We start from the raw sequence: 27,316 nt of genomic DNA on the forward strand, positions 1-27,316 counted from the left end.
GTTTGACTTGGCTATGGCCTTGTTGAGAGAGGAGGGCATGGTTTTTGCAGGATCAGGATGTGGGCTGTGTTATACAGCCTCAATTTGCAACTAACAGCAGCGAAGGGATCTAGCTCGGATTGCTACTATTAATGCTTTAAATGCGGCTGTCAAGTACTAACAATGGCATTTAGGCCTAGCGATAATGCCTGTGCTTCCAGCTAGGCGCCCATTAATCTCACGTGACGTGATCGTAGAGTGCCGATGAGTTGCCCTAGGGTTATTGGTAAAGTCCCCTGTAATGACTAATAAAAAAAAAAATTATACAAATGAAAAAAAAAAGGAATATAGAAATAAAAAAGAGAATTTTGTTTACTTACCGTAAATTCTTTTTCTTATAGTTCCGTATTGGGAGACCCAGACCATGGGTGTTTAGCTTCTGCCTCCGGAGGACACACAAAGTACTACACTTAAAAGTGTAGCTCCTCCCTCTGAGCTTATACACCCCCTGGAGAACCAGATCTAGCCAGTTTAGTGCAAAAGCTGAAGGAGAATAGCCACCCACAAGTAGAACCGAGCAAGAACCGGAAAAACCGGAGACTCTGTCCACGACAACAGCCGGTGATAAACACACGGAACAAGAAAATTGCCAACAGGCAACAGGGAGGGTGCTGGGTCTCCCAATACGGAACTATAAGAAAAAGAATTTACGGTAAGTAAACAAAATTCTCTTTTTCTTTATCGTTCCTATGGGAGACCCAGACCATGGGACATTCCAAAGCTGTCCCTGGGTGTGAATAAACAGAAAAAACTAAGAAGTAGGCGGAGCCTAACTTCACAAGTGGGCGACAGCCGCCTGAAGGATGCGTCTGCCCAAGCTCGCATCTGCCAAAGCATGAGCATGCACTTGGTAGTGCTTCGAAAAGGTATGCAGGCTAGTCCAAGTGGCAGCCCGACAGACTTGTTGAGCCGTAGCCTGGTGCCTAAAAGCCCAAAAGGCACCGACAGTTCAGGTCGAGTGTGCTTTGAAAAGCTTGAGAGGTGCACCGCCTAAGCGCAGCGGTGCGAGACACATAAATCCGGAGAGCACGCACCAGATCCAGAGAATGCAGCGCTTTCTCAAAGCGATGAACAGGGGCCGGACAGAAGGAAGGCAAGGAAATGTCCTGGTTAAGGTGGAAGGGAGAGACCACCTTAGGAAGAAAGTCCGGAGTCGGACGGAGAACTACCTTGTCTTGGTGAAAAAACAAAAAAGGTGACTCCGAGGAGAGAGCAGCCAAATCAGAGACTCTCCTGAGAGAAGTTATGGCAACTAGAAAGGCCACCCTTTGAGAAAGACGATACAAAGAAACCTCCCTAAGGGGCTCAAAAGGGGGTTTCTGCAATACCGTTAGGACCAAGTTAAGGTCCCAGGGATCCAAGGGCCGCCGATAAGGCGGAATGATGTGAGACGCGCCTTGCATGAAGGTGCGGACCTGAGCCAGCCAGGCGAGACGCCGCTGGAACAGCACTGATAGAGGTGAGACTTGTCCCTTGAGAGAGTTGAGGGACAGTCCTAGCTGCAGACCGGACTGTAGAAAAGACAGAAGGGTCGGCAACGAGAATGGCCAAGGAGGATGGCCGGAAGAGCGACACCAGGACAGGAAAATTTTCCAAGTCCTGTGATAGATCTTGACGGAGGAAGACTTACGGGCCCGAGTCATAGTGGAGCTGACTTCAGGAGGAATACCAGAAGCCGTTAAAATCCAGGACTCAAGAGCCACGCCGTCAAATTGAGTGCCGCAGAATTCGGGCGGAAAAACGGAGCTTGCGAGAGTAGGTCTGGAAGGTCCGGAAGATGCCACGGCATCTCTACGGACAGTTGGAGCAGGTCCGGATACCAAGCTCGCCTGGGCCAGTCCGGTGCAATGAGGATGACTCGACGGCCCTCCATTCTGATCTTGCGCAGGACTCTGGGCAAGAGAGCTAGAGGGGGAAACACGTAGGACAGACGAAACTGGGACCAATCCTGAACCAGAGCGTCCGCGGCGAAGGCCTGAGGATCGTGGGAGCGAGCCACGTAAACCGGAACCTTGTTGTTGAGACGGGATGCCATTAGGTCCACGTCCGGAGTGCCCCACTTGCGGCAGATTGACTGAAACACTGCCGGGTGCAGGGACCACTCACCACCGTCCACGGATTGACGGCTGAGGTAATCTGCCTCCCAGTTTTCTACGCCTGGGATGTGGACTGCGGATATGGTGGACTTGGAGTCCTCCGCCCATTGAAGAATGCGTTGGACCTCCAACATTGCCAGGCGGCTGCGTGTCCCGCCTTGGTGATTGATGGAGGCAACCGCTGTCGCGTTGTCTGACTGGACTCGAAATGTGCCTGCCCGCCAACAGGTGGTGAAAGGCTAGGAGAGCTAGAAGCACAGCTCTGGTTTCCAGCACATTGATTGAAAGGGCTGACTCAGACGGAGACCAAGTGCCCTGTGCTCTGTGGTGGAGATATACCGCTCCCCAGCCAGATAGGCTGGCATCCGTGGTGAGAATCAACCAGGACGGAGTCAGAAAGGAGCGCCCCCTTGGGACAGGGAGAGGGGTCGAAGCCACCACTGAAGAGAGCTCCTGGTCCGTGGCGACAGAGCCACTAACCTGTGTAAGGAGGAAGGCCGCTTGCCCCAACAGCGGAGAATGTCCAGCTGCAGGGGGCGCAGATGGAACTGGGCAAAGGGAACCGCCTCCATGGACGCCACTATTTGACCCAGCACCTGCATCAGGCTCCTGAGGGTATAACGGCGGGGCCGCAGCAGAGAGCGCACCGCTAGCCGGAGAGACTGCTGTTTGACTAAGGACAACTTCACAAGTGCCGGCAAAGTCTCGAACTGCATCCCTAGGTACGTGAGACTCTGGGTCGGAGTCAGGGTGGACTTGGGAAGATTGACAAGCCACCCGAATTGGGCTAGAGTGGCGAGAGTGAGCGAGACACTCCGCTGACAGTCTGCGCTGGATGGAGCCTTGACCAGAAGGTCGTCCAGATAAGGAAGCACTGCCAACCCCTGGAGGTGCAGGACCGCAATCACTGCCGCCATGACCTTGGTGAATACCCGAGGGGCCGTGGCTAACCCGAAGGGGAGAGCCACGAATTGGAAATGATCCTCTCCTATCGCAAAACGTAACCAACGCTGGTGTGACACTGCGATTGGCACATGTAGATAGGCATCTCTGATGTCGAAGGACGCCAGGAAATCCCCTTGGGTCATAGAGGCAATGACTGATCGCAGAGACTCCATGCGAAAATGCTGCACCCGGACATGCTTGTTGAGAAGCTTGAGATCCAGGATGGGCCGGAAGGTACCGTCCTTTTTTGAAACTAGGAAGAGGTTTGAGTAAAAACCTCTGAACCGTTCTCGAGCAGGAACTGGTACAATCACACCGTTTGCCTGCAAGGATGCCACGGCCTGTGAGAAGGCGGCGGCCTTGGAGCAGGGGGGAGTTGAGAGAAAAAAATCTGTTTGGGGGGCTGGAAGAGAATTCTATCCTGTAGCCGTGAGATATGATGTCTCTCACCCACTGATCGGAGACTTGCTTTAACCAAGCGTCGCCAAAGTGGGAGAGCCTGCCACCGACTAAGGACGTGGCTGGAGCGGGCCGAGAGTCATGAGGAGGCTGCCTTAGTGGCAGAACCTCCTGCGGACTTCTGCAGACGAGCATTTGTGCGCCAGTTGGATTTCTGATCCTTAGCTGAGTTAGCGGATGAGGCGGAAGGCTTAGAGGATGACCAGTTGGAGGAACGAAAGGAACGAAACCTCGATTGATTCCTACCCTGGGCGGGTTTCCTGGTCTTGGTTTGTGGCATGGAAGTACTCTTCCCGCCAGTAGCTTCCTTAATGATTTCATCCAGCTGTTCACCAAACAGCCGTGAACCAGCAAAAGGGAGCCCAGCAAGAAACTTCTTGGAAGAAGAATCTGCCTTCCACTCTCGAAGCCACAAAATCCTGCGGATAACAAGAGAATTAGCTGAAGCCACCGCAGTGCGGTGAGCAGCCTCTAGCATTGCAGACATGGCATAAGATGAAAAAGCTGAAGCCTGAGAGGTTAAGGTAACCATCTCAGGCATAGATTCCTTGGTGAGGGAATGCATCTCCTCCAGAGAAGCAGAGATGGCTTTGAGAGCCCACACTGCTGTAAAAGTCGGGGAAAACGCGGCCCCCGCAGCTTCATACACAGATTTGGCCAAAAGGTCAATCTGACGGTCAGTGGCATCCCTAAGGGAAGTGCCGTCAGCCACCGACACAACGGTCCGGGCTGAGAGCCTAGACACCGGAGGGTCTACCTTTGGGAAGTGAGACCACTCCTTGACCACCTCAGGTGGAAATGGAAACCGATCATCAGAACCACGCTTTGGAAAGCGTTTGTCAGGGCAGGCCCTGGGCTTGGTCACAGCGGTCTGAAAACTGGAGTGGTTAAAGAACACACCCTTCACTCTCTTAGGCGAGGTAAACTGATGTTTTTCTGCCAAAGAGGGTTGCTCCTCTGAGACTGGCGGATTGAGATCCGGCACAGAATTAATAGAAGCAATCAAGTCACTAAGATCTGAGTCACCCTCAGAGAAATTGATGGGATACATAGCCTCCGAGCCACCCGTGAGGGCATCCTCCTCATCTTGCGAGTCAGCTCTTGAGACAGAGCCGTGGGATGAGGAGGGGGAAACCCTGCGCCTTCTCTTAGAAGGACGGGGTCTGGGACCTGATGATGAATCCTCTGTGAGCTCTGATAGACAGAGGTCAGAGGATAGGAATCCTCTGTCAAGAGTATTAGAGGCACCCTGTGAGGAGGGCTGATGCATATTCATCAAAGTCCTGGACAAAAGTCCCATGGACTCAGCAAATGACTGGGATATGGACCTAGAAAAGGACTCTACCCAGGCCGGGGGTTCAGCCACAGGTGCAGCAGCAGCCTGAGAGACCACTGGGGGTGAGACTCCAGGCTGTGGCACCGCCAAGTTAGAGCAACCATCACAGTGTGGATAAGTGCTCGGCTCAGGCAGCAGGAGCTTACATGCACTGCATACAGAATAAAGCTTTGGAGCCTTGCTCCTTGTGTGAGACATGCTGCTGGAGTGGGGGCTTTGCAGAGAATGAACCCCAGGGAGAATATACAGAGGTCCACAACCGGAGACCGGCTGTGGCTTACCAGACCGCTGGGCGCGGTGTTGTGTGCCCTCCAGATCCCGAAGCCCGGTCCCCCAATGCACAGCACCTCAGCAGAGATGCAGAGTGCAGAATGTCCCAGTGCAGAGTGAACTCTGCATGAGAAATGGCCGCCGGAGCGAGGAGAGGGGGCGGGACTAGGGGGCGTTCCTATAGAAGAGCGGGAACTGGAGGGCTATAGAGACCAGCAGGGGAGGAGGGACGAGTGTCCCTCCCCTGTGTAGAACGGCCGCCGGGAGGAGCCGAGCCTGTCCCTCTGCATGAGTGACATGCGAGGGCAGGAAAACGAAACTAGGCCTCCGGCGAAGCCGGGGCCTAAATTTAAGCGGCGAGGCCGACAAGCAGGCACCATCGGCGCGGTTCTCAGGCAAAAGCTAGAGAACCCGCCGGAAAAGGCAAAATAATCATATACAGCATACTCTCCCCATACAATAAAGAACCGGGACCCCCAACACATAAACGTCTCAGGTACTTAGCTGCTGAGACGCAGGGCCAGGTCCCTGGGGATGAGTGCTCCGGTGCAACAGGATCCTCAAGGGGCTGTGGATGGAGACCGGACTCCTGCCAGGCATGGAGACCGTGCTGGCTCCCACTTCAAGCCAGAGCTCAGGAGGGATGGTGAAGGAGCACGGCATGTAAGGCTCCAGCCTTGGAAATCAACCTTAACAACACCGCCGACACAGTGGGGTGAGAAGGGACATGCCGGGAGTCCAGACTTGGACCCGCTTTTCTTCAAACTCTTTCCAAAAATCAAACAAATCAGATGAGAATGCATGTGTGGATGTATGCCTCCTGAACACAAAGCGATAAACTGGCTAGATCTGGTTCTCCAGGGGGTGTATAAGCTCAGAGGGAGGAGCTACACTTTTAAGTGTAGTACTTTGTGTGTCCTCCGGAGGCAGAAGCTAAACACCCATGGTCTGGGTCTCCCATAGGAACGATAGAGAAAATATAAATATTGTTTACTTAAGAAAAAAAAAAAAAATATAAAAATTGTCATTTTTTCGGTCACTGCACCACACCCACAAAGTGATCGAAATATCGTAGGTGCGCCATACTACAGCTAAGTATACAAAAAACAAGCCTCATACAGCACCAAAGTTAAGAAAATGCGCTAAGCCATTACAATAGAAAAAACCACCATACAGCAGGTTTGTTGTGGTCATAATTGTACTGACTTTGTGAATCATGTTGCCAGACCATTATTTTAACAGCAAATGAATGCCGTAGAAACAAAATTCAAGAAAAAGAAAAAGAAAAAAAAAAAAAAAAAAATGGCAAAATTGCAGGGGGTTTGTTTACGCCACATTTTTTGGTAATGTGTATGAGGTCATTCAAAACAACACTTTGTCCCTCATAAAAAAAAATAAAATAACCGCTCATGTGGCTACACTATTGAATCACTGTGGCAAAAAATCAAAACATGAAAAGATTGTGGATAGATACTGCTTTGTGTGTATTTTTCTTGTACATAATAAACATCATCTTAATTTTTATATAGCGCCAACATATTCCGCAGCGCTTTACATACATCAGCAACACTGTCCCCATTGGGGCTCAAAATCTAAATTCTCTATCAGTATGTCTTTGTTGTGTGGGAGGAAACTGAAGAACCCGGAGGAAACCCACGCAAACACGGGGAAAACATACAAATGTTGTCCTTGGTGGGATTTGAACCCAGGACCCCAGCACTGCAAGACCACTGAGACACCCGTATGTATCATGTATACTATGTTTTTTGATGGAGCAAGAATGAAAATCATCATCAGGTAGGTGAGCACCCTTTATACTACATAAGTACAAAAAAAGCACACTCTCCATTCCATATGTTTTTATTATGTATTCACCAACCTTATTTTTAATGGATTGAATAAGGCTGCTTTCACGTTGCGTTTTTTTTGAACGACGTTAAAAAAAACAAAAATAACGCATCTGAGCGCATCCATGACAAATGCGTTGTCATTGCAATGCATTTTCAATGGAATCGGGATCCATGACAAATGCGTTGTCATTGCAATGCATTTTCAATGGAATTATGTTAAGATGCGTTTGCATGCGTCATATAGCGGATCCGTTGTTTTGCGGGCGGTTTTAGCTTTTTTCCTGGACTATACATGGAGGAAATCCACATAAAGACGAGGAAAACATACAGACTATTTGCAGATTTCATCCCTTGTGGAATTTGAACCCAGGACCCCAGCGCTGCAAAAAAACAGTGCGACCACTGAGCCACCGTGCTGCCCTGGTATGACCACTGACAATATAAATAAAGGAATTGCTTTTCCAGGAAGACTTTTAGTCAATGTTAAAAGACAAACGATGTATCCATTATGAGATATGATTGTTCAGTAAACATAGAAAGGTTCAAGAATAGACAACATTCTGCACCACTTAGGACTAAACATCACAGAAAAGGCAGTTAAATCGTCGCAAAAAGACAATAGGTTACCCGCCCCGAGAATGGACCTCTCCCTTTCATTAACAGCTCTAAAAATATTTGTGCTTAATTTCATATTATTTCTCTAAATAGTAAACGCGATATTTAGCTGCATTCCAGAGGACTGACCGTATGAACAACATGGAGCATTCAACGTCTGTACTCACACAGCACTCACATACATTAAAGGGTCATAACCATTATTAAAAGTAGATCTGACCGCCATGACCCCGTCCCAAACACTATTTTTGAGAATGGAGCTCTGAAATGTCTCTTCAGAACAGAGCGGAAGGACCAGTAGTCTCATAGAGAATGAGTGGATCATTCAGAAGGAGCATTTCAGAGCCCCGTTTTGGGGATCCATGGGGTTCCAGATTAGGCCAAGGACTAAGTGGACTGTTCTGTCCCATCAATCACCATGATGTGCACCTTCCCTAGATCGACAGAGCAAATGGTGGCTGAATCGAATCCCCGGACTAACCACTAAAACTGTCAAAAGTCGCTAAATTTACGCCAAAATTTGAGTTGTGCAACAATCCGTTTTATGCAAGAATTGTACTTGATGAATCTAGCCCAAAGAGGAGTGTTAGTTACATGGATATTCCAATCCACCAGAATGATTTGCCCACTCAGTACTCACCAGAGGAAGCATACTGAAACTCCTTGATGATCACATCATTCTTGAAGTAAGGATTGGAGTTAAAGTAAAATTTTATCTTGCAACTTGACTTGATGTGTGTAAAGTCCTCTACCTAAAGGATAAATCATGGTATTGGTACAGAGTAAACTAAACAAAGCCAAGGAATGCTGGTGTAATAACATTTCTGGGCCATAGTACTGCAGGGCAAAATTAGGCAGAGATCATTAAATAATTTGCATCAATAAACAAATACCACTCCCCCCCCCAAAAAAAAAAAAAAAAAAGTTATCCCCCCCATCTATGTGATAAAGCTTAAAGGAAACCTGTCATCAGAAATTTTGCTTTAAACCTAAAAGTTTCCCCCTCTGCGGCTCCTGGGCTGCATTCTAGCAGGTTCCTGTACTTTTTGTGGCCCCTTTTAAACCAAATTAAATACTTTATAAACTTGTACCTTTTGCTATGTAAATTTTGTAAATCGTCCATGGGGGCGGGCTCTATGCTGACCGTTGCTGTTCCTCCAGCAGATTTACGCCGCCCCCCAACGCTGAATTTCATATCTCAGGACGCGACCCCATGGCGCCCGTGGTCCCGCGCATGCGCTGTGCGACTGTAGCGGGACGGTGTACAGTGTGCACGTGTGACCGCTGGTGACGTTTTGCGCAGGCACGAGGTTATGGGCGGCGCTGTGAGTGTCATCAGCAAGTGCCGCCCATAACCTCGTGACCGCACTTTCCCTTCTTCCTCCAGCGTTCTGCGCAAGCGCTTGCTGGCCAGATGACCCGACGTCACCTCTTTCCCATCTTGCCCTGCTGCAGGGTAAGATGGGAAGGAGGCGACGTCAGGTCATTTGGCCGGCGAGCGCTTGCGCAGAACGCTGGAGGCAGTGGGGGACAGCGCGTCCACGAGACTATGGGCGGGCACTTGCGATGCAATCACAGCGCCGCCCATAATCTCGTGCTTGTGACACACGTCACCAGCGATCCTGGAGTGGGCGGCACCTCGGGCGCAGTGGGCGGCGTCCTGATGGATGAAATGGAGCGTGGGGGGACGGCGTCAATGCGCTGGAGGAACAGCAACGGTCAGCAGAGAGCCCGCCCCCATGGACGATTTACAAAATTTACATAGCAAAAAGGTACAAGTTTATAAAATATTTAATTTGGTTTAAAAGGGGCCACAAAAAGTACAGGAACCTGCTAGAATGCAGCCCACGAGCTGCAGAGGGGGAAACTTTTAGGTTTCAAGCTAAATTTCTGATGACAGGTTCCCTTTAATTTGTTGATCAGTTGGGCTCCGAAAAGTGCTGTCAAGATCGTGACTCTGCAACCCTGCCATGAATGTGGGGGAGGTGCGCATGCCCGACCTCCGCTGTGCTTCATCTTCAATGGTACTGCTGGAGAGTAGAGAGTGTGTGCCGCCCCCATGGAAGCAGCCGAGCTGCTCGGATCCGGGTTAGCTGTGGCTCGAGGGTCTCCGGACCCGGGGGTCGTGCAGCCACTCGAGAGAAAGGGGGGGTATTTACAGGGGAGTTGATGTATAGTTCGTGACGCCACCCGTGGCGTGCAGTAATTGGGGAATACCGCTGCTGCGAATACCCGGGGCGGTGAAGTGGGGCAGCTTGGTATTGTAACCCTCCACGGGTAGGGGGAATGCCCCGGGGCTCGGTGAGGGGTGCAGGGGGTCACTTTCTTACTCACTGCCGCTGAGGGGAGCTCGTCCGGGTCCCGTCCCCAAGTGGTGCTGCCTGGTGATCCGTGACCAGGCTGCCTGCTGGCACTTAGTTTGACTTCAACTTGATGGCCCGGTAGCATGGAACTAGTCGGGTTCCGCTCCCCACTGTAGCTAAATATGGGAGCTTGCTCTCAGGGCTCATGCTTGGGATTTTCTGGACCATTTTGGGTTGGAAAGTTCTATCCCCCTCGTTACGCTAGTGCCCAGATTCTGGAGCTGGTGGGAACGAATCATAAAGGCTCCGTTCTCCTCAGATGAATTATCGGGTTGCCTGAAGCTACTCTTCGACCTAGGGTCCGTGTACCCCGTTGTGCCTTCGGTCCCAGACCGGTGATAGTGCTAGGCTGCCGACTGTCCCCTCGACAGGTCCAAGCACCTCGCCACAATCCCCTGCGACCGGGGGTCTGACTCCTCAAGGCCCAGACCACCATCTGCAATCTAGGCAGTTACTTCAGGAGTCACCACTCACGACTTCCTCTGAGCTCCTCTCAGCTCGAAGGCTACTTCCCAACCTCTCTCCTTCAACTCTCTTCTACACACTGACTACACTCCTCCCCTCCCCTCCCTGACCCCCCCAGGTGGGCGACTATTCCACTCAAGCCATCCACTGGTGTGTCTGGTGGGTGTGGTGCGGGTGTCTCTAGGATTTGAGTTGCTGTGGGAGGCAACACCACTTAAGTAGGAACCCAGAACCAAGAGAGAGGCGGAATAGTGCACGGGAGGGCAGTTTGTGCAGTACCCTGTGACGACCCGATAGTCCAGGGGCGTAACAAGTGCAGCCATCAACTTTCTCCAGGAGCGACAAAGGCAATGAATAAAGAATAAGGCAAGCACACGCACCTTCCCTATATTCAAGAGGGAGCTGCATAGCTAAGCTCTTGTGACTCCAGAGCTTCAATCTTGGGATCGCTGAGGATACCGGCAGTCGAACACCTAGCTATCAACTTTCTCCCCAAGCCAGTTTATTCCACTAAACCCTGAACCCCCCCGCCCCGAAACCACTGGGCATTTAGTTTTCTATATGGCAGTCAAGTGATATTTACACATCGCCATTCTCTTCCGCGCTGGTGTGGAAGGCATTTAGCGCATGCATAGGCTGCAAAAATTCAGCCTAGCGGTCCTTGACTCAGGGTGTAAGAGAAGAGAAGAGAAGTGGGCTACAGTTTTCTAAGCAACCCCATCCCAGTTTACGTATTAACCAAACCCTTTAAGCATATGCATGTATGAGATAATGGGAATCTCCACCTACCTGTAAATTGTTCATGTAACTTAACGTATCTTCGTCACGGTCATCAATCATTGCAGAAAGTTGCGGGTGATTCAGAAACTAAAATAGGTTACCGTTAAGGAAAGATATGGTGTTTTGAAAGAATTCTTATTTTATATACAGTACAGACCAAAAGTTTGGACACACCTTTTCATCTCTAGAACAACTGTTAAGGAGACTTTGTGCAGCAGGCCTTCATGGTAAAATAGCTGCTAGAAAACCACTGCGAAGGACAGGCAACAAGCAGAAGAGACTTGTTTGGGCTAAAGAACACAAGGAATGGACATTAGACCAGTGGAAATCTGTGCTTTGGTCTGATGAGTCCAAATTTGAGATCTTTAGATCCAACCACCGTGTCTTTGTAGAAAAGGTGAACGGATGGACTCTACATGGCTGGTTCCCACAGTGACGCATGGAGGACCACATGTCCTGGCCTCCACAGTCACCAGACCTGAACCCAATCGAGATGGTTTGGAGTGAGCTGGACCGCAGAGTGAAGGCAAAAGAGCCAACAAGTGCTAAGCATCTCTGGGAACTCCTTCAAGACTGTTGGAAAACCATTTCCAGTGACTACCTCTTGAAGCTCATCAAGAGAATACCAAGAGTGTGCAAAGCAGTAATCAAAGCAAAAGGTGGCTGCTTTGAAGAACCTAGAATATAAGACATATTTTCAGTTGTTTCACACTAAGTATTTCATTCCACATGTGTTAATTCATAGTTTTGATGCCTTCAATATGAATCTACAATTTTCAGAGTCCTGAAAATAAAGAAAACTCTTTGAAAGAGAAGGTGTGTCCAAACTTTTGGTCTGTACTGTATATAACATCACTTTATTGTCGACATAAGGTGGAGAGAAATAAGAGACACTTTTAGGCTGTCTTCATGCAGTAAGATCAAGAACAAGCGTCCACATTAGAAAAGCTCCACATACAGACATTTGTAAAGGCAGAAAAAAATCCAGCAATGTAGAGTCTAAAACCTCCAAGACTTTATTTTTTCTTATTAAAAAACATTCCACAGGGAAACAAAATTAGAAAACATAAAACCGGAGACAATTTACCGACGCCATCTCATTCGCGTCCAAACACAGACATGTTTCGGGACTGACTCCTTTCACACATTGAGAAAGGAGTCAGTCCCGAAACATGTCTGTGTTTGGACGCGTATGAGATGGCGTCGGTAAATTGTCTCCGGTTTGATGTTTTCTAATTTTGTTTCCCTGTGGAATTTTTTTTAATAAGAAAAAATAAAGTCTTGGATGTTTTAGAATCTACATCGCTGGATTTTTTCTGCCTTTACAAGTGTACCCCCTGGTCTACTCCCCAGGATCCATGCAGAGAGATTCTTTCTGGCTGAGGTGAGCTGATAAAATTTGATATTTTTACATACAGACATTATTACGATCCATACTGCAACCAAACTATAAATGCCAAAAATGTCTACCAGTTATGATCGTTGTCAGTCAGTAGGCTGCTATCAACAGAATTAGGAAAATATGGTATTTTAACACCCAACCCTTCCTGTGAAAAGTAGATTGTGTGATCCGAGCTGTGTAACTCCACAACTCATATCACCCACCACTCCCTCTCCAGGTCTGCTGACATCTACTGTCATTAAAACCCCACAATCAGATAAAAAAGTACTTCACTTTGCATTACTTTTACACAACTCATACTTGTTACTGTCTACACAGAACAAGGAAGGAACATGAAATGTCAAAAATAAGGGTAACATTTGTTAAAAGGATACAGCAGTGACCCAAAAACCTGGGATGGTCCGTATGATGGCGTTGCGTTTTTGGATGTGTGGTTTTCTGAGCTGTCCATACCTTCGTTTCAGCTGCAGCAGAGCACGGTCGGCCCGTTCATTCACCGACCTCAGCTCCTGCTGCACGGTCTCCAGCGCCTGCAGGGAGCGATCAGTGCCAGTCGCCTGGGTCCCAACAGAAACAATGCAGCAATCGCCCTCACTCAATGATCGACGGTCACCTGTTTCAGAATCGGAGGATAGGGGCGATAGGATAGCTGGCTCTTCCGTCTCTGCTATCTCTAGGCTCGGCACGGCACCTCTTCTCCGTTGATCCTCTGAATCTCCGTTCCCTGCTGCATCCCTTCTTAACGAGTCTTGCTTTGATGGTGGCGTTTTCTTCTCTCCGGTTTCACCACCTTCAGGGATGTGAGGGGTGCCTGTTGCACTTTCTCCTGTATCTCCCCTTTCGGGCGTACACACAGGTAGTCTGGCATGTGTGTCTTCCACTGCGCCATTTTCCGGAGTGTGTGGAATAACATTTCCCGTCTTCTCCTTATCATCTGCATTCTCCCTCCAGTTGGTCATCTCCCATAAAGTCTGAGCAGCCTCGGCTTCCTGACTATCTGGCAGATCGAGAACTCCATTATTTTTTTCCTCAGTCTCTAAAACTTTTCTCTGTTTAGCTGGAGGAGGAGAGCAATCCTCACTCTTCTCGGGACAGCTCATGGTGCAGTAACTTTTAAGGCAGGGATAGTATTTTACCAATACTCCACATGGCCGATCATCTGACAATTAAATACAAGGCAGTATTTAACATCAAGAGCTTAACATAATATAAAGTACAGTATATCAGTTATCTGCATCCTAGCAAAAAGATGTAGATGATACAGTGCAAGATGGGCCATTAATATGAGAGGTATAGAAGCCACCGTAGAAATATTTGCGAGAAAAAAAAGACACTAGATACATAAAAATGATCCAGCCATGCCTCTATGCTATGGCACTTTGCAGTGTACGTAACAGAAAATGAAGAATTTGCAGCTTCAGGGCACTAAAATCACAGCTCATATCGGACTATGGTGTCTATATTAGTACTCCGACCTGTACAAGAATATATGTGCAACAAATAGATATTGGTAGTACTGGTGAGGGATGCAATAGAATAAAGCTCTGTGTGCTGCTATATGTAATCAAACTGGGGGCTCCATTTAGGAGCCAAATTGGAACATCTCCCATATTCTGTGCACTCCACTTATCTACATATGACTGACCGCCACGTAGTCGCACAGACCCCTCCAACAGCCATTGTAGGAGTGTCTGGGTGGCCACAGCTTCCTTCAGCAAAAACAGCAGTTTGATGAGAGCAGGACCCCATCATCTTAGGGCAACACAGACAGCAAACAAAGGAAAGCTCTCCATACACCCCAACAGACCATGGAGCGAGGACTGATTGATATGGGACAATCCCTTTAATTTATGCATTACATTTTTTAGTAATTGTTCACTGTATATGCCAGTAAAAGCCTTGCAGGTCTGGTAGACACTGCTCACAAAATGAAAACAAAATGTTCGGGATATCTGGCTTCTGGGTGAAATTTTAGGATGATCCTAAAATGCACTGCTCTATGTTTCAGGACTTTTTGCACAACTTGCTGTTCTCTAACAAGGAGCCTAATAGCAAACGTCCCAACAGGTGTTTGATCCATGAATCGCCGATACATTTGGAGCTTCAATTAGAATTGGTAAAGGGAACATGTCACCACTTTTTTGGACTATAAGCTGCGGCCACCACCACCGGGCTCTTATATACAGCATTCTAACATGCTGTATATAAGAGCCCAAGCTGCTGTGACAACATAAGAAACACTTTATAATACTCACCTAACAGTCGCGCTGCGGTGGAATATGGCCTAATGGGTGTCTTCGTTGTCCGGTGCCGGAGCCGCCTCTTTTGGCACTCTTTGTTCTCCTCCTTCTCTAGCCGCGGTGCATGACGGGTCTGATGTCATTCACACTCGCCGACATTCAGGTCCTGAGCAGGCGCACTTTGATCTGCCCTGAGCAGGGCAGATCAAAGTATTGTAGTGCGCCTGCGCAGGACCGGCGAGTGTGTATGACGTAGCCGCGTCATGCACCCAGGCTTCAGAAAGAGGACGAAGATGGCCGAAAAGTGAGGCGCCCGCACCGGACAACGGAGACGCCCATTAGGCCCAATTCCACAGCAGAGCGACCGCTAGGTAAGTATTATAAAGTGTTTTTTATGTTGACACAGCGGCCTGGGCTCTTATATACAGCATGGTAGGATGCTGTATATAAGAGCCCGGTGGTGGTGGCCGCAGCTTATAGTCCAAAAAAGTGATGACAGGTTCCCTTTAACCCCTTTTTGCTGTGGCCATTTTCCACGCTTTCATTTTTTTCTCCCTTTCTTCCAACAACCATAACCATTTTGATTTCCCGTCAATATAGCCATATGAGGACTTGTTTTTTTGCGGGACGAGTTTTACTGTTGAATGACACCATTCATTCTGCCCCATATTGTAATGGAAAACAGGAAAAAAATTCCAAATGCGGCGAGATTGCAAAAAAGAAGGGAATTTTGTTTACTTACCGTAAATTCCTTTTCTTCTAGCTCTAATTGGGAGACCCAGACAATTGGGGTGTATAGGCTATGCCTCCGGAGGCCGCACAAAGTATTACACTCAAAAGTGTTAAGCCCCTCCCCTTCTGCCTATACACCCCCCGTGCTCCCACGGGCTCCTCAGTTTTGGTGCAAAAGCAAGAAGGAGGAAAAAGAATTATAAACTGGTTTAAAGTAACTTCAATCCGAAGGAATATCGGAGAACTGAAACCATTCAACATGAACAACATGTGTACACAAAAAAACAGGGGCGGGTGCTGGGTCTCCCAATTAGAGCTAGAAGAAAAGGAATTTACGGTAAGTAAACAAAATTCCCTTCTTCTTTGTCGCTCTATTGGGAGACCCAGACAATTGGGACGTCCAAAAGCAGTCCCTGGGTGGGTAAAATAATACCTCGTAAGAGAGCCGTAAAACGGCCTCTTCCTACAGGTGGGCAACCGCCGCCTGAAGGACTCGTCTACCTAGGCTGGCATCCGCCGAAGCATAGGTATGCACCTGATAGTGCTTCGTGAAAGTGTGTAGGCTCGACCAGGTAGCCGCCTGACACACCTGCTGAGCCGTAGCCTGGTGCCTCAAAGCCCAGGACGCGCCCACGGCTCTGGTAGAATGGGCCTTCAGCCCTGAGGGAACCGGAAGCCCAGCCGAACGGTAAGCTTCGATAATTGGCTCCTTGATCCACCGAGCCAGGGTTGATTTGGAAGCCTGTGACCCTTTACGCTGGCCAGCGACAAGGACAAAGAGTGCATCCGAGCGGCGCAGGGGCGCCGTACGAGAAATGTAGAGTCTGAGTGCTCTCACCAGATCTAACAAGTGCAAATCCTTTTCACATTGGTGAACTGGATGAGGACAAAAAGAAGGTAAGGAGATATCCTGATTGAGATGAAAGGGGGATACCACCTTAGGGAGAAATTCCGGAACCGGACGCAGAACCACCTTGTCCTGGTGAAACACCAGGAAAGGGGATTTGCATGACAGCGCTGCTAGCTCAGACACTCTCCGAAGTGAAGTGACTGCTACTAGAAAAACCACTTTCTGCGAAAGGCGTGAGAGAGAAATATCCCTCATTGGCTCGAATGGTGGTTTCTGAAGAACCGTCAGCACCCTGTTCAGATCCCAGGGTTCTAACGGCCGCTTGTAAGGAGGGACGATGTGACAAACCCCTTGCAGGAACGTGCGTACCTGTGGAAGTCTGGCTAGGCGCTTCTGGAAAAACACAGAGAGCGCTGAGACTTGTCCCTTAAGGGAGCCGAGCGACAAACCCTTTTCCAGTCCAGATTGAAGGAAGGACAGAAAAGTGGGCAAGGCAAAAGGCCAGGGAGAAATACCCTGAGCAGAGCACCACGACAGGAAAATTTTCCACGTCCTGTGGTAGATCTTGGCGGACGTTGGTTTCCTAGCTTGTCTCATAGTGGCAATGACGTCTTGAGATAACCCTGAAGACGCTAGGATCCAGGACTCAATGGCCACACAGTCAGGTTGAGAGCCGCAGAATTCAGATGGAAAAACGGCCCTTGAGATAGCAAGTCTGGTCGGTCTGGTAGTGCCCACGGTTGGCCGACCGTGAGATGCCACAGATCCGGGTACCACGACCGCCTCGGCCAGTCTGGAGCGACGAGGATGACGCGGCGGCAGTCGGCCCTGATCTTGCGTAGCACTCTGGGCAACAGTGCCAGCGGAGGAAACACATAAGGGAGCTGAAACTGCGACCAATCCTGAACTAAGGCGTCTGCCGCCAGAGCTCTGGGATCTTGAGACCGTGCCATGAACGCCGGTACCTTGTTGTTGTGCCGGGACGCCATGAGGTCGACGTCCGGCACCCCCCAGCGGCAACAGATCTCCTGAAACACGTCCGGGTGAAGGGACCATTCCCCTGCGTCCATGCCCTGGCGACTGAGATAATCTGCTTCCCAGTTTTCCACGCCTGGAATGTGAACTGCGGAGATGGTGGAGGCCGTGGCTTCCACCCACAGCAGAATCCGCCGGACTTCCTGGAAGGCTTGCCGACTGCGTGTGCCGCCTTGGTGGTTGATGTATGCCACCGCTGTGGAATTGTCTGACTGAATTCTGATCTGCTTGCCTTCCAGCCACTGCTGGAACGCTTTCAGGGCAAGATACACTGCCCGTATTTCCAGAACATTGATCTGAAGCGAGGACTCTTGCTGGGTCCACGTACCCTGAGCTCTGTGGTGGAGAAAAACCGCTCCCCACCCTGACAGACTCGCGTCCGTCGTGACCACCTCCCAGGATGGGGGTAGGAAGGATTTCCCTTTCGATAATGAAGTGGGAAGAAGCCACCACCGAAGGGAAGCTTTGGTCGCCTGCGAGAGGGAGACGTTCCTGTCGAGGGACGTCGGCTTCCTGTCCCATTTGCGTAGGATGTCCCATTGAAGAGGACGCAGGTGAAACTGCGCGAAAGGAACTGCCTCCATTGCTGCCACCATCTTCCCCAGGAAGTGCATGAGGCGCCTCAAGGTGTGTGACCGACCTTGAAGGAGAGATTGTACCCCTGTCTGTAGTGACCGCTGCTTGATCAGCGGAAGCTTCACTATCGCTGAGAGGGTATGAAACTCCATGCCAAGGTATGTCAGCGATTGGGCCGGTGTCAGATTTGACTTTGGAAAATTGATGATCCACCCGAAACTCTGGAGAGTCTCCAGGGTAGCGTCGAGGCTGTGTTGGCATGCCTCTAGAGAGGGTGCCTTGATCAACAGATCGTCCAAGTACGGGATCACCGAGTGACCCTGAGAGTGGAGGACCGCTACGACAGTAGCCATAACCTTGGTGAAAACCCGTGGGGCTGTTGCCAGGCCGAACGGCAGTGCCACGAACTGCAGGTGTTCGTTCCCTATGGCGAAGCGCAAGAAGCGCTGGTGCTCTGGAGCAATCGGTACGTGGAGATAAGCATCTTTGATATCGATCGATGCAAGGAAATCTCCCTGGGACATTGAGGCGATGACGGAGCGGAGGGATTCCATCCGGAACCGCCTGGTCTTTACGTGTTTGTTGAGAAGTTTCAGGTCCAGGACAGGTCGGAAAGACCCGTCCTTCTTTGGGACCACAAACAAGTTGGAGTAAAAACCGTGGCCCTGTTGCTGAAGAGGAACAGGGACCACCACCCCTTCTGCCTTCAGAATGCCCAGCGCCTGCAGAAGAGCCTCGGCTCGCTCGGGAGGCGGGGATGACCTGAAGAATCGAGTCGGGGGACGAGAGGTGAACTCTATCTTGTAACCGTGAGACAGAATGTCTCTCACCCAACGGTCTTTTACCCGTGGCAGCCAGGTGTCGCAAAAGCGGGAGAGCCTGCCACCGACCGAGGATGCGGAGTGAGGATGCCGACAGTCATGAGGAAGCCGCTTTGGTAGCGGCACCTCCGGTGGTCTGTTTAGGACGTGACTTAGACCGCCATGCATCAGAGTTCCTTTGATCTTTCTGAGGCCTTTTGGACGAGGAGAATTGGGACCTGCCCGCGCCCCGAAAGGACCGAAACCTCGACTGCCCCTTCCTCTGTTGGGGTATGTTCGGTTTGGGCTGGGGTAAGGATGTATCCTTTCCCTTGGATTGTTTGATGATTTCATCCAAACGCTCGCCAAACAATCGTTCGCCAAAAATTGGCAAACTGGTTAAGCGCTTTTTGGAAACAGAATCTGCTTTCCATTCCCGTAGCCACAAGGCCCTGCGGAGTACCACCGAATTGGCGGCTGCAACCGCCGTACGGCTCGCAGAGTCCAGGACAGCATTAATAGCGTAAGACGCAAATGCCGACGTCTGAGTGGTTATGGACGCCACCTGTGGCGCGGACGTGCGTGTGGCTGCGTCAATTTGCGCTTGACCTGCTGAGATAGCTTGTAGCGCCCATACGGCTGCGAATGCTGGGGCAAAAGAAGCGCCGATAGCTTCATAGATGGATTTCAACCAGAGCTCCATCTGCCTGTCAGTGGCATCTTTGAGTGAAGCCCCATCTTCCACTGCAAGTATGGATCTAGCTGCCAGTCTGGAGATTGGAGGATCCACTTTGGGACACTGAGTCCAACCCTTGACCACGTCAGGGGGAAAGGGATAACGTGTATCCTTAAGGCGCTTAGAAAAACGCTTATCTGGACAAGCATGGTGATTCTGGACTGCCTCTCTGAAATCAGAGTGGTCCAGAAACATACTCGGTGTACGCTTGGGAAACCTGAAACGGAATTTCTCCTGCTGTGAAGCTGACTCCTCCACCGGAGGAGCTGAGGGAGAAATATCCAACATACGATTGATGGACGCAATAAGGTTGTTCACTATGGCGTCCCCGTCCGGAGTATCAAGATTGAGAGCGGCCTCAGGATCAGAATCCTGATCAGCTACTTCCGCGTCATCAACCAGCGATTCCCCTCGCTGAGACCCTGAACAATATGATGATGTCGAGGGAAAATCTAAGCGAGCTCGCTTAGTCGGTCTGGGGCTGGGGTCTGTGTCAGAACCCTCAGCTTGGGATCCATGAGATACCCCGGGAGGACATTGTTGGTCCAGCTGAGGTGGGCCAGGGAACAAAGAATCAACAGAGTCCCTGTGCTGAGATACCGGTCTGGACTGCAAGGCTTCCAGTATCTTAGCCATAGTCTCAGAGAGTTTTGCAAACTCCGTCACAAAGCAAAAAACTGAGGAGCCCGTGGGAGCACGGGGGGGTGTATAGGCAGAAGGGGAGGGGCTTAACACTTTTGAGTGTAATACTTTGTGCGGCCTCCGGAGGCATAGCCTATACACCCCAATTGTCTGGGTCTCCCAATAGAGCGACAAAGAAAAAAAGGTTCAATTCTATAAGGCTATGTGTAGAAATTTTCTGCACCAAAAAAAAAAAAAACGCACCTTGTGGCAGAAAAACGCACCAAAAAAACCCATGCGGTTTTTCGATGAGTTCTTGGTGCATTTGTATCACAAGCTTTTTTTGTGAAATCAATGGCTGGAATTGCTAAAAAAAAAAAAACAAAAACAGAAAAAAAACGAAGGAAAAAAACGCACCAATAATTAACATGGTGCAGATTTTTTCTGCACCCAAAACTGCATGGAAAAAGTAATCAACGTGTACACAGAACTTCAGAATTCTCATTGACTTTGCTGGCATAAGGATAGGCATGCAGATTTAAGCCACAAACTGCACCGTGCGCACACTCTGATCCACCCGCAGCTCTTAGAGGCACATGTCAGCTGATCAAATCAGTTAACATGAGGAGGGACAGATGCAGGCTCACGTGTGAGCCTGCAGCAAAGTCAGGGAGCCAACATAGGATGTACCAGTTCGTCCTATTTCGGTAAGGGGTTAAACAGTCCTCCTTATCATGCTGTTCACATGTTGAATCATGAGACCAAGAAGACACCTGACAATTGATCAGCAGTACCACCAATGCGAGGTTTCAAGCAGGGTGTTCTCACTCGAAAGTGGCCACTGAGCTTACAGTATCAGGCTATGTGCACACAGTGCGTTTTTCGCGTTTTTCAGGTGCGTTTTTGGCCTCAAAACTGCATGACTTTGCTTCCCCAGCAAAGTCTATGAGTTTTCATTTTTGCTGTCCGCACACAACTTTTTTTTTTCAAGCTGCGTTTTTGAGCTTGAAAAAAAAAAATGGACATGTCAATTCTTTCCTGCTTTTTCTGCGTTTTCCCCCCATGCAATGCATTGGAAAAACGCAGCAAAACGCAGAGATCAAAAACGCATCAAAACGCAGAGATCAAAAACGCAGCAAAACGCACCAAATCGCGGTAAAAACGCATGCGTTTTTTACGCGTTTTTTCGACGCGGGTGCGTTTTTGTGCGTTTTTAGCGGCCAAAAACGCAGCGTCAAAAAAAACGCAGTGTGTGAACTTAGCCTCACAGTGTCAAGAGCAGGTTGTACAGGAGATATAAAGAGACTGGAAGAGTCACAGAAAGGCAAAGAAGTGGACGTCCTCTGGCCACATTCCACACTGATGACCGCTTCATTGTGAATAATGTCCTGCAGAGCCGGATGACGAATGCCATGCAACTCAAGGCACATTTAGGCTATGTTCACACGCGGCATCTTTTTTGTCAGTGCATCTTAAAATGCAGAAAAAACGCACCGCGGGAAAAAAAAAACGCATCAAAAACACAATGTGTTTTTACAGCGTTTTTTGGGGGGTTTTTTAAGTCAAATCTATTGACTGAAGAGCTCAAAAACACAAGAAGAATTGACATGCTGCATCTTGAAAAACGCAGCCAACAAAAGATGCCCAGTGTGGACAGCAAAATCGAAATCATGCATTTTGGTGCATCTTTGTGACCTCCAAAACGCAGCAAAAGATGCCCTGTGTAAACTTAGCCTTATGGGAGAAAAGAGGCCCCGAAGTGTCCAATCAGGCCATTGGAAACCATTTACATCAGCGTGGTAGACGACCTGCAAAATTCCCTGACGGCACCACCAGGCGCAGGTGTCATCTACACTGGACAAGGGACCAGTGGGCCTCAGTGCTGTTCACTGGTGAAAGTTGATACACACTGAGCAGAAAATATGGCCGCCAATGACGTTGGAGATGTCAAAGAGAGCGCTATGCATCAGCCACTATTGTCACCAGACGAGCCTTTGGTGGTGGTGCTGTTACAGTGGAGGCCGCTGTGTCTAGTCAGTACAGAACATCCCTACACTATGTGTGTGTGAATGGTGCAGTGACAGCCCCTACTACTGGAATAACATCATTAATCCAGTCATTGTGCCTCAGCATGCACAATGCACCAGCTCATCAAGGTTGCATCATTAGGGAACGGCTGCTGGAAACTGGGGAACCTCAAAAGGAGCGGCTGCACTTTCTCCAGACCTGAATCCCATAGAAAACCTATGGCATTAGCTGAGTCGCCGTGTAGAGGCCGTAACTCTGTACCCCATAACCTCATTGACCTGAGGGCCACCCTTCAAGAAGATTGGGACGCCTCCGCAGACAGTAACTCTACCTGCGACCAGCATTAGATGTCGTCATCGGCTGAAATTGATGCTCAAGGCCACATTGCAAGTTATACAGCCATTGACCTCTTTGGAGGGGTATACCCAGCACTGGTGTTGGCTTTCAATAAATTGTTTTAGATGAGGATCCGCCATTGCTGCTTCTACTTAAATGTCCGACTCTCATAATAAAATATCACTGTAGCGTAAACCTTTTAAGCTTTGCATAAATTTCACCCGAAAGCCAAAAATCCCTGACGTATTGTTAGGACATCACACGTACGAGGATGAGACTCATATTACATGTATACACCCCATCTTTAATAGGTATATAGTAAATATTAACTCTATAAGCCCTAAATGTAATACTTATGAGGTAAATATCACATTTTAGGAATAAATATAATAAATATATAAAGGAGGTAAAAAAAAAAATAAAAAAAAAAAAAAAAATCACATTTAGGGACATACAATTTCACAAATGATGTAAATATGGCATATATGTGGTAAATATCCAATTTTTGGGGTTAAATTATGCATCTATGAGGTAACTATCCCATTTTGGGGGGTAAATATGGCATATATGAGGTAAATATTACATTTAGGGAGGTAAATATGGCATACATGAGGTAAATATGGCATACATGAGGTAAATATCACATTTAGGGAAGTAAACATTGAATGTCTAAGGTAAATATCACATTTGTGGGGGGTAAAAATCGTATATATGAAGTAAATATTACATGTATTAGGTAAATATCACATTTTGCAGGGTAAATACAGGGGCGGGTGCTGGGTCTCCCAATTGGAGCTAGAAGAAAAGGAATTTACGGTAAGTAACAAAATTCCCTTCTTCTTCGGCGCTCCATTGGGAGACCCAGACGATTGGGACGTCCAAAAGCAGTCCCTGGGTGGGTAAATTAATACCTCAAGTTTGGACTGTAAAAACAGCCCTTCCCTACATTGGGGGATCCACCTTTGGACACTGGGTCCAGCGTTTGACCACGTCAGGGAGAAAAAAGGATAACGTGTATCCTTAATACGATTGGAGAACGCTTATCTGGATAAGTGTGGTGTTTCCGGATTGCTTCTCTGAAGTCAGAGTGGCCAGAAAAGTACTCAATATACGCTTGAGATACTGAAAAGGGATTTCTCCTGCTGTGAAGCTGACTCCTCCACTGGAGGGGCTGAGGGAGAAATATCCAACATTCCATTGATGGACGCTAGAAGATCATTCACTATGGCGTCACCATCCGGTGTATCCGGATTGAGAGCGGTCTCAGGATCAGAGTCCTGATCAGCTACGTCTGCCTCATCATACAGAGAGTCCTGCTGGGACCCTAACCAGTGATGAAGCCGAGTGCCGCTCCCAGCGAGCTCGCTTAGGCTGTCTGGGACTGTCGTCCGTGTCAGAGCCTGCGCCCTGGGATGCATGGGACCCCCCCCCGGAGCACTGATTTGTTCCAAATGAGGGTGGCCATGGAGCATTGTATCAACATTGCCCATGGTCCGTCTGGACTGCTGTTAGTCACAGTCACAGACAATCTATCAGCCGAAACTGCAACTCCGTCCCTGTCCCTGGACAGGGTTCACAGGTGGTTCCTTTGGCCACCTCTAGCAGAGACCCCGGCTGACCAAGTGCTACAGGGGAGCATTGCACACAATGGGGACAGTGGAACCTGCCGTGTGGAACAGTATCACGTGCAGTACAAGCAGCATAGAAAGCCTGTGCCTTGGCACCCTTGCTTTTTTGCTGCTGTTGTCTAGCCATTTAGAAGTATATTGCCAAGAATAGCGACCGTACAGTGCAATGTATAGCATACAAGCAGAAAGTACAAATGAACACTTCAGCACATGCAGTACAAGCAGCATAGAAAGCCTGTGCCTCAGCACCCTTGCTTTTTTGCTGCTGTTGTCTAGCCATCTAGGAGTATATAGCCAAGAATAGCGACCGTACAGTGCAGTGTATAGCATACCAGCATAAAGTACAAATGAACACTTCAGCATATGCAATACAAGCAGCCTAGAAAGCCTGTGCCTTAGCATCCTTGCGTTTTTGCTGCTGTAGTCTAGCCATCTAGGCATAAAGTACAAATGGCATTAGTGGGGTCAGCACTTCAGGTGCTGCTTACCGCCCGCACAAGAGCGGGTGTGTGGTCGCCCGAATCCTGTGACTGGTTGCCCAGAGCTTGTCTCCCTTCTCCAGCCCAGACTGCGTGCAGGAATGGCTGCCGGCGTCCTGTGAAGAGGGGCGGGCCGTGGGCGTGCCCCAGACAAGAGCGGGAAACTGGCGTCCCACTGTGTCCAGTGAAGGGGGCTGGAGAATGCAAAGCAGACTCCAGCTCTCGGCGCTGACTTTCTGTACAGCGTCCCGCCCCTCCCCTGACTGGCAGGGCTGGGGGCGGGAACGAAGCGAAAACTAGGCCGCAAAGCCGGGGACTCGAGTAATAAGCGCGGCCGTCCTATGTGCACGGCCAGAGCGGAAGTCCCCGGCGCACCACAAGTCCCAGCCGCGCCACAGTGTAAAACACCCCGCAGCGGCCGGCGCGGCAGTTTCTAACACATAAATTCACTCAGCTAAGCTGCAGTGAATAATAACACAAGCGCTCCGCGCTGTTGTCCCCGGCGCACTAGCACTCCCAGCAATGCTGGTGTGTGTGTGCGCGATGTGTACGGGGACACAGAGTACCTTAATGTAGCAGGGCCCTGTCCCTGACGATACCCAGCTCCATATCCAGCAGGTTCTCCGGGTCTGTGGATGGAGCCCGGTCTCAGTGCCTGGAGACCGGTAAGATCCCACTTCACCCAGAGCCCTGAGGGGGGATGGGGAAGGAAAACAGCATGTGGGCTCCAGCCTCCGTACCCGCAATGGGTACCTCAACCTTAACAAACACCGCCGACAAAAGTGGGGTGAGAAGGGAGCATGCTGGGGGCCCCATATGGGCCCACTTTTCTTCCAACCGACATAGCAGCTGCTGCTGACTAAAAAACAGTGGAGCTATGCGTGGATGTCTGACCTCCTTCGCACAAAGCATAAAACTGAAGCAGCCCGTGATCCCACGGGGGGTGTATATGCAGAAGGGGAGGGGCCTTACACTTTTTAGTGTAATACTTTGTGTGGCCTCCGGAGGCAGTAGCTATACACCCAATCGTCTGGGTCTCCCAATGGAGCGCCGAAGAAATATCACATTTAGGGAAGTAAACATTGCATGTATGAGGTAAATATCACATTGTGGGGGGTAAAAATCGTATATATATGAAGTAACTATTACATATATTAGGTAAATATCGCATTTTGGGGGGTAAATACTGCATGTATGAAGTAAATATCACATGTATGAGGTAAATATCGCATTTTGGGGGGGTAAATGTGGCATATATGTGGTAAATATCACATTTAGGGAAGTAAACATTGCATGTATGAGGTAAATATCACATTGTGGGGGGTAAAAATCGTATATATATGAAGTAACTATTACATATATTAGGTAAATATCGCATTTTGGGGGGTAAATACTGCATGTATGAAGTAAATATCACATGTATGAGGTAAATATCGCATTTTGGGGGTAAATGTGGCATATATGTGGTAAATATCACATTTAGGGAAGTAAACATTGCATGTATGAGGTAAATATCACATTGTGGGGGGTAAAAATCGTATATATATGAAGTAACTATTACATATATTAGGTAAATATCGCATTTTGGGGGGTAAATACTGCATGTATGAAGTAAATATCACATGTATGAGGTAAATATCGCATTTTGGGGGTAAATGTGGCATATATGTGGTAAATATCACATTTTGGAGGGTAAATAGCTCATGTATGAGGTAAAGATCACATGTATATACAATATCTTTGACATATATGAGGTAATGCTTCTCAGCGGAGTTCTATACTAGGTTTTTGGGGATAGTGTTACTTCAGGGCACGACATAAAAGCCTAATACACTCGTCCCTAAGCAACTGCTTCAATGCAGCCGCAGTGGGCATCACACGAGCACCAAACACGACACACAAACGCTCTACGTCACAAAGACGACGTCATTAGCGCACCCCGTCCCTTTCACCCCGATACGACAAACTCACCACACAGGGACCCCCTCAAAAACTTGTCCCCCCCGATGCCACCACGAGAACTGTCACCGCGTGACGTCACCGCCCCTGTCACCTCTGTGCCAGTCACGAGGCGCCACGTCACGTCAACAACGCAGCACGTGACCAACGAACGTCACGTCGGCGGCTCCGGCCCTGCTGCATCTCCCGCCCAATACGAGCAGAGATCACGTGTGCGGCAGCCACTTCCTCCTCGTCCCTCTCTTCTGTCGATCATTCTGGCTAGACCAATCATCTTGCAGAGAAATGAACGTGAACCACGCCTAGGACCCGTGTTGACCAATAGGAATGAAAAATCCGAGTCGTGCGTTTGCCGCTTGTTCTGAGACCGAGGTTTGGAACGCAAACTGTGCAATGGGCGGGGACAAGTTGTTATTGCTTATGATGATGTCCTCGGGGATTGTGCTGCAGAGTTCATCGTGAATAAATGTGCAGAGCTGTTGTTATAGCTGAGAGCTCCCATCTGTATCCAGTTATGGCTCCTTTCTGGAGGAATGTGTGCAGAAAATATATTTGTGCAATAGAAAATGTTGTTTTTCTGGCTTTAAATTAATATTTAATGTGTATTCATGGCGTACCTACTGAACATTGGCTGAACAAGTGCATAGACTCCAGCCAATGCCTGTAAGGGGTTATA

The 27,316-nt window shown here is 49.0% G+C and overlaps 1 protein-coding gene across 3 annotated transcripts in view; it reads right to left on the reverse strand.

The window, feature by feature from the left end:
* The window catches only part of LOC142250687 (uncharacterized), an 82,997-nt gene extending 56,204 nt beyond the window's left edge, over positions 1-26,793 (reverse strand). For 2 of the 3 annotated variants that reach the window (XR_012725255.1, XM_075322881.1), the window contains exons 1-4: positions 26,653-26,731; positions 12,995-13,779; positions 11,224-11,305; positions 8,251-8,358 (exon numbers count right to left, since the gene is read on the reverse strand). Coding sequence is in view for 2 of the 3 variants with exons in the window: in XM_075322881.1 (XP_075178996.1) it covers positions 8,251-8,358; positions 11,224-11,305; positions 12,995-13,720 (916 nt within the window). In the remaining variant the exon portion in view is untranslated. The other variant, XM_075322883.1, reaches the window with a different exon arrangement.
* Positions 26,794-27,316: the final 523 nt, after the last annotated feature.

The sequence above is a fragment of the Anomaloglossus baeobatrachus genome, chromosome 9 (genome assembly GCF_048569485.1).
Source record: "Anomaloglossus baeobatrachus isolate aAnoBae1 chromosome 9, aAnoBae1.hap1, whole genome shotgun sequence".
Taxonomy (NCBI): domain Eukaryota; kingdom Metazoa; phylum Chordata; class Amphibia; order Anura; family Aromobatidae; genus Anomaloglossus; species Anomaloglossus baeobatrachus.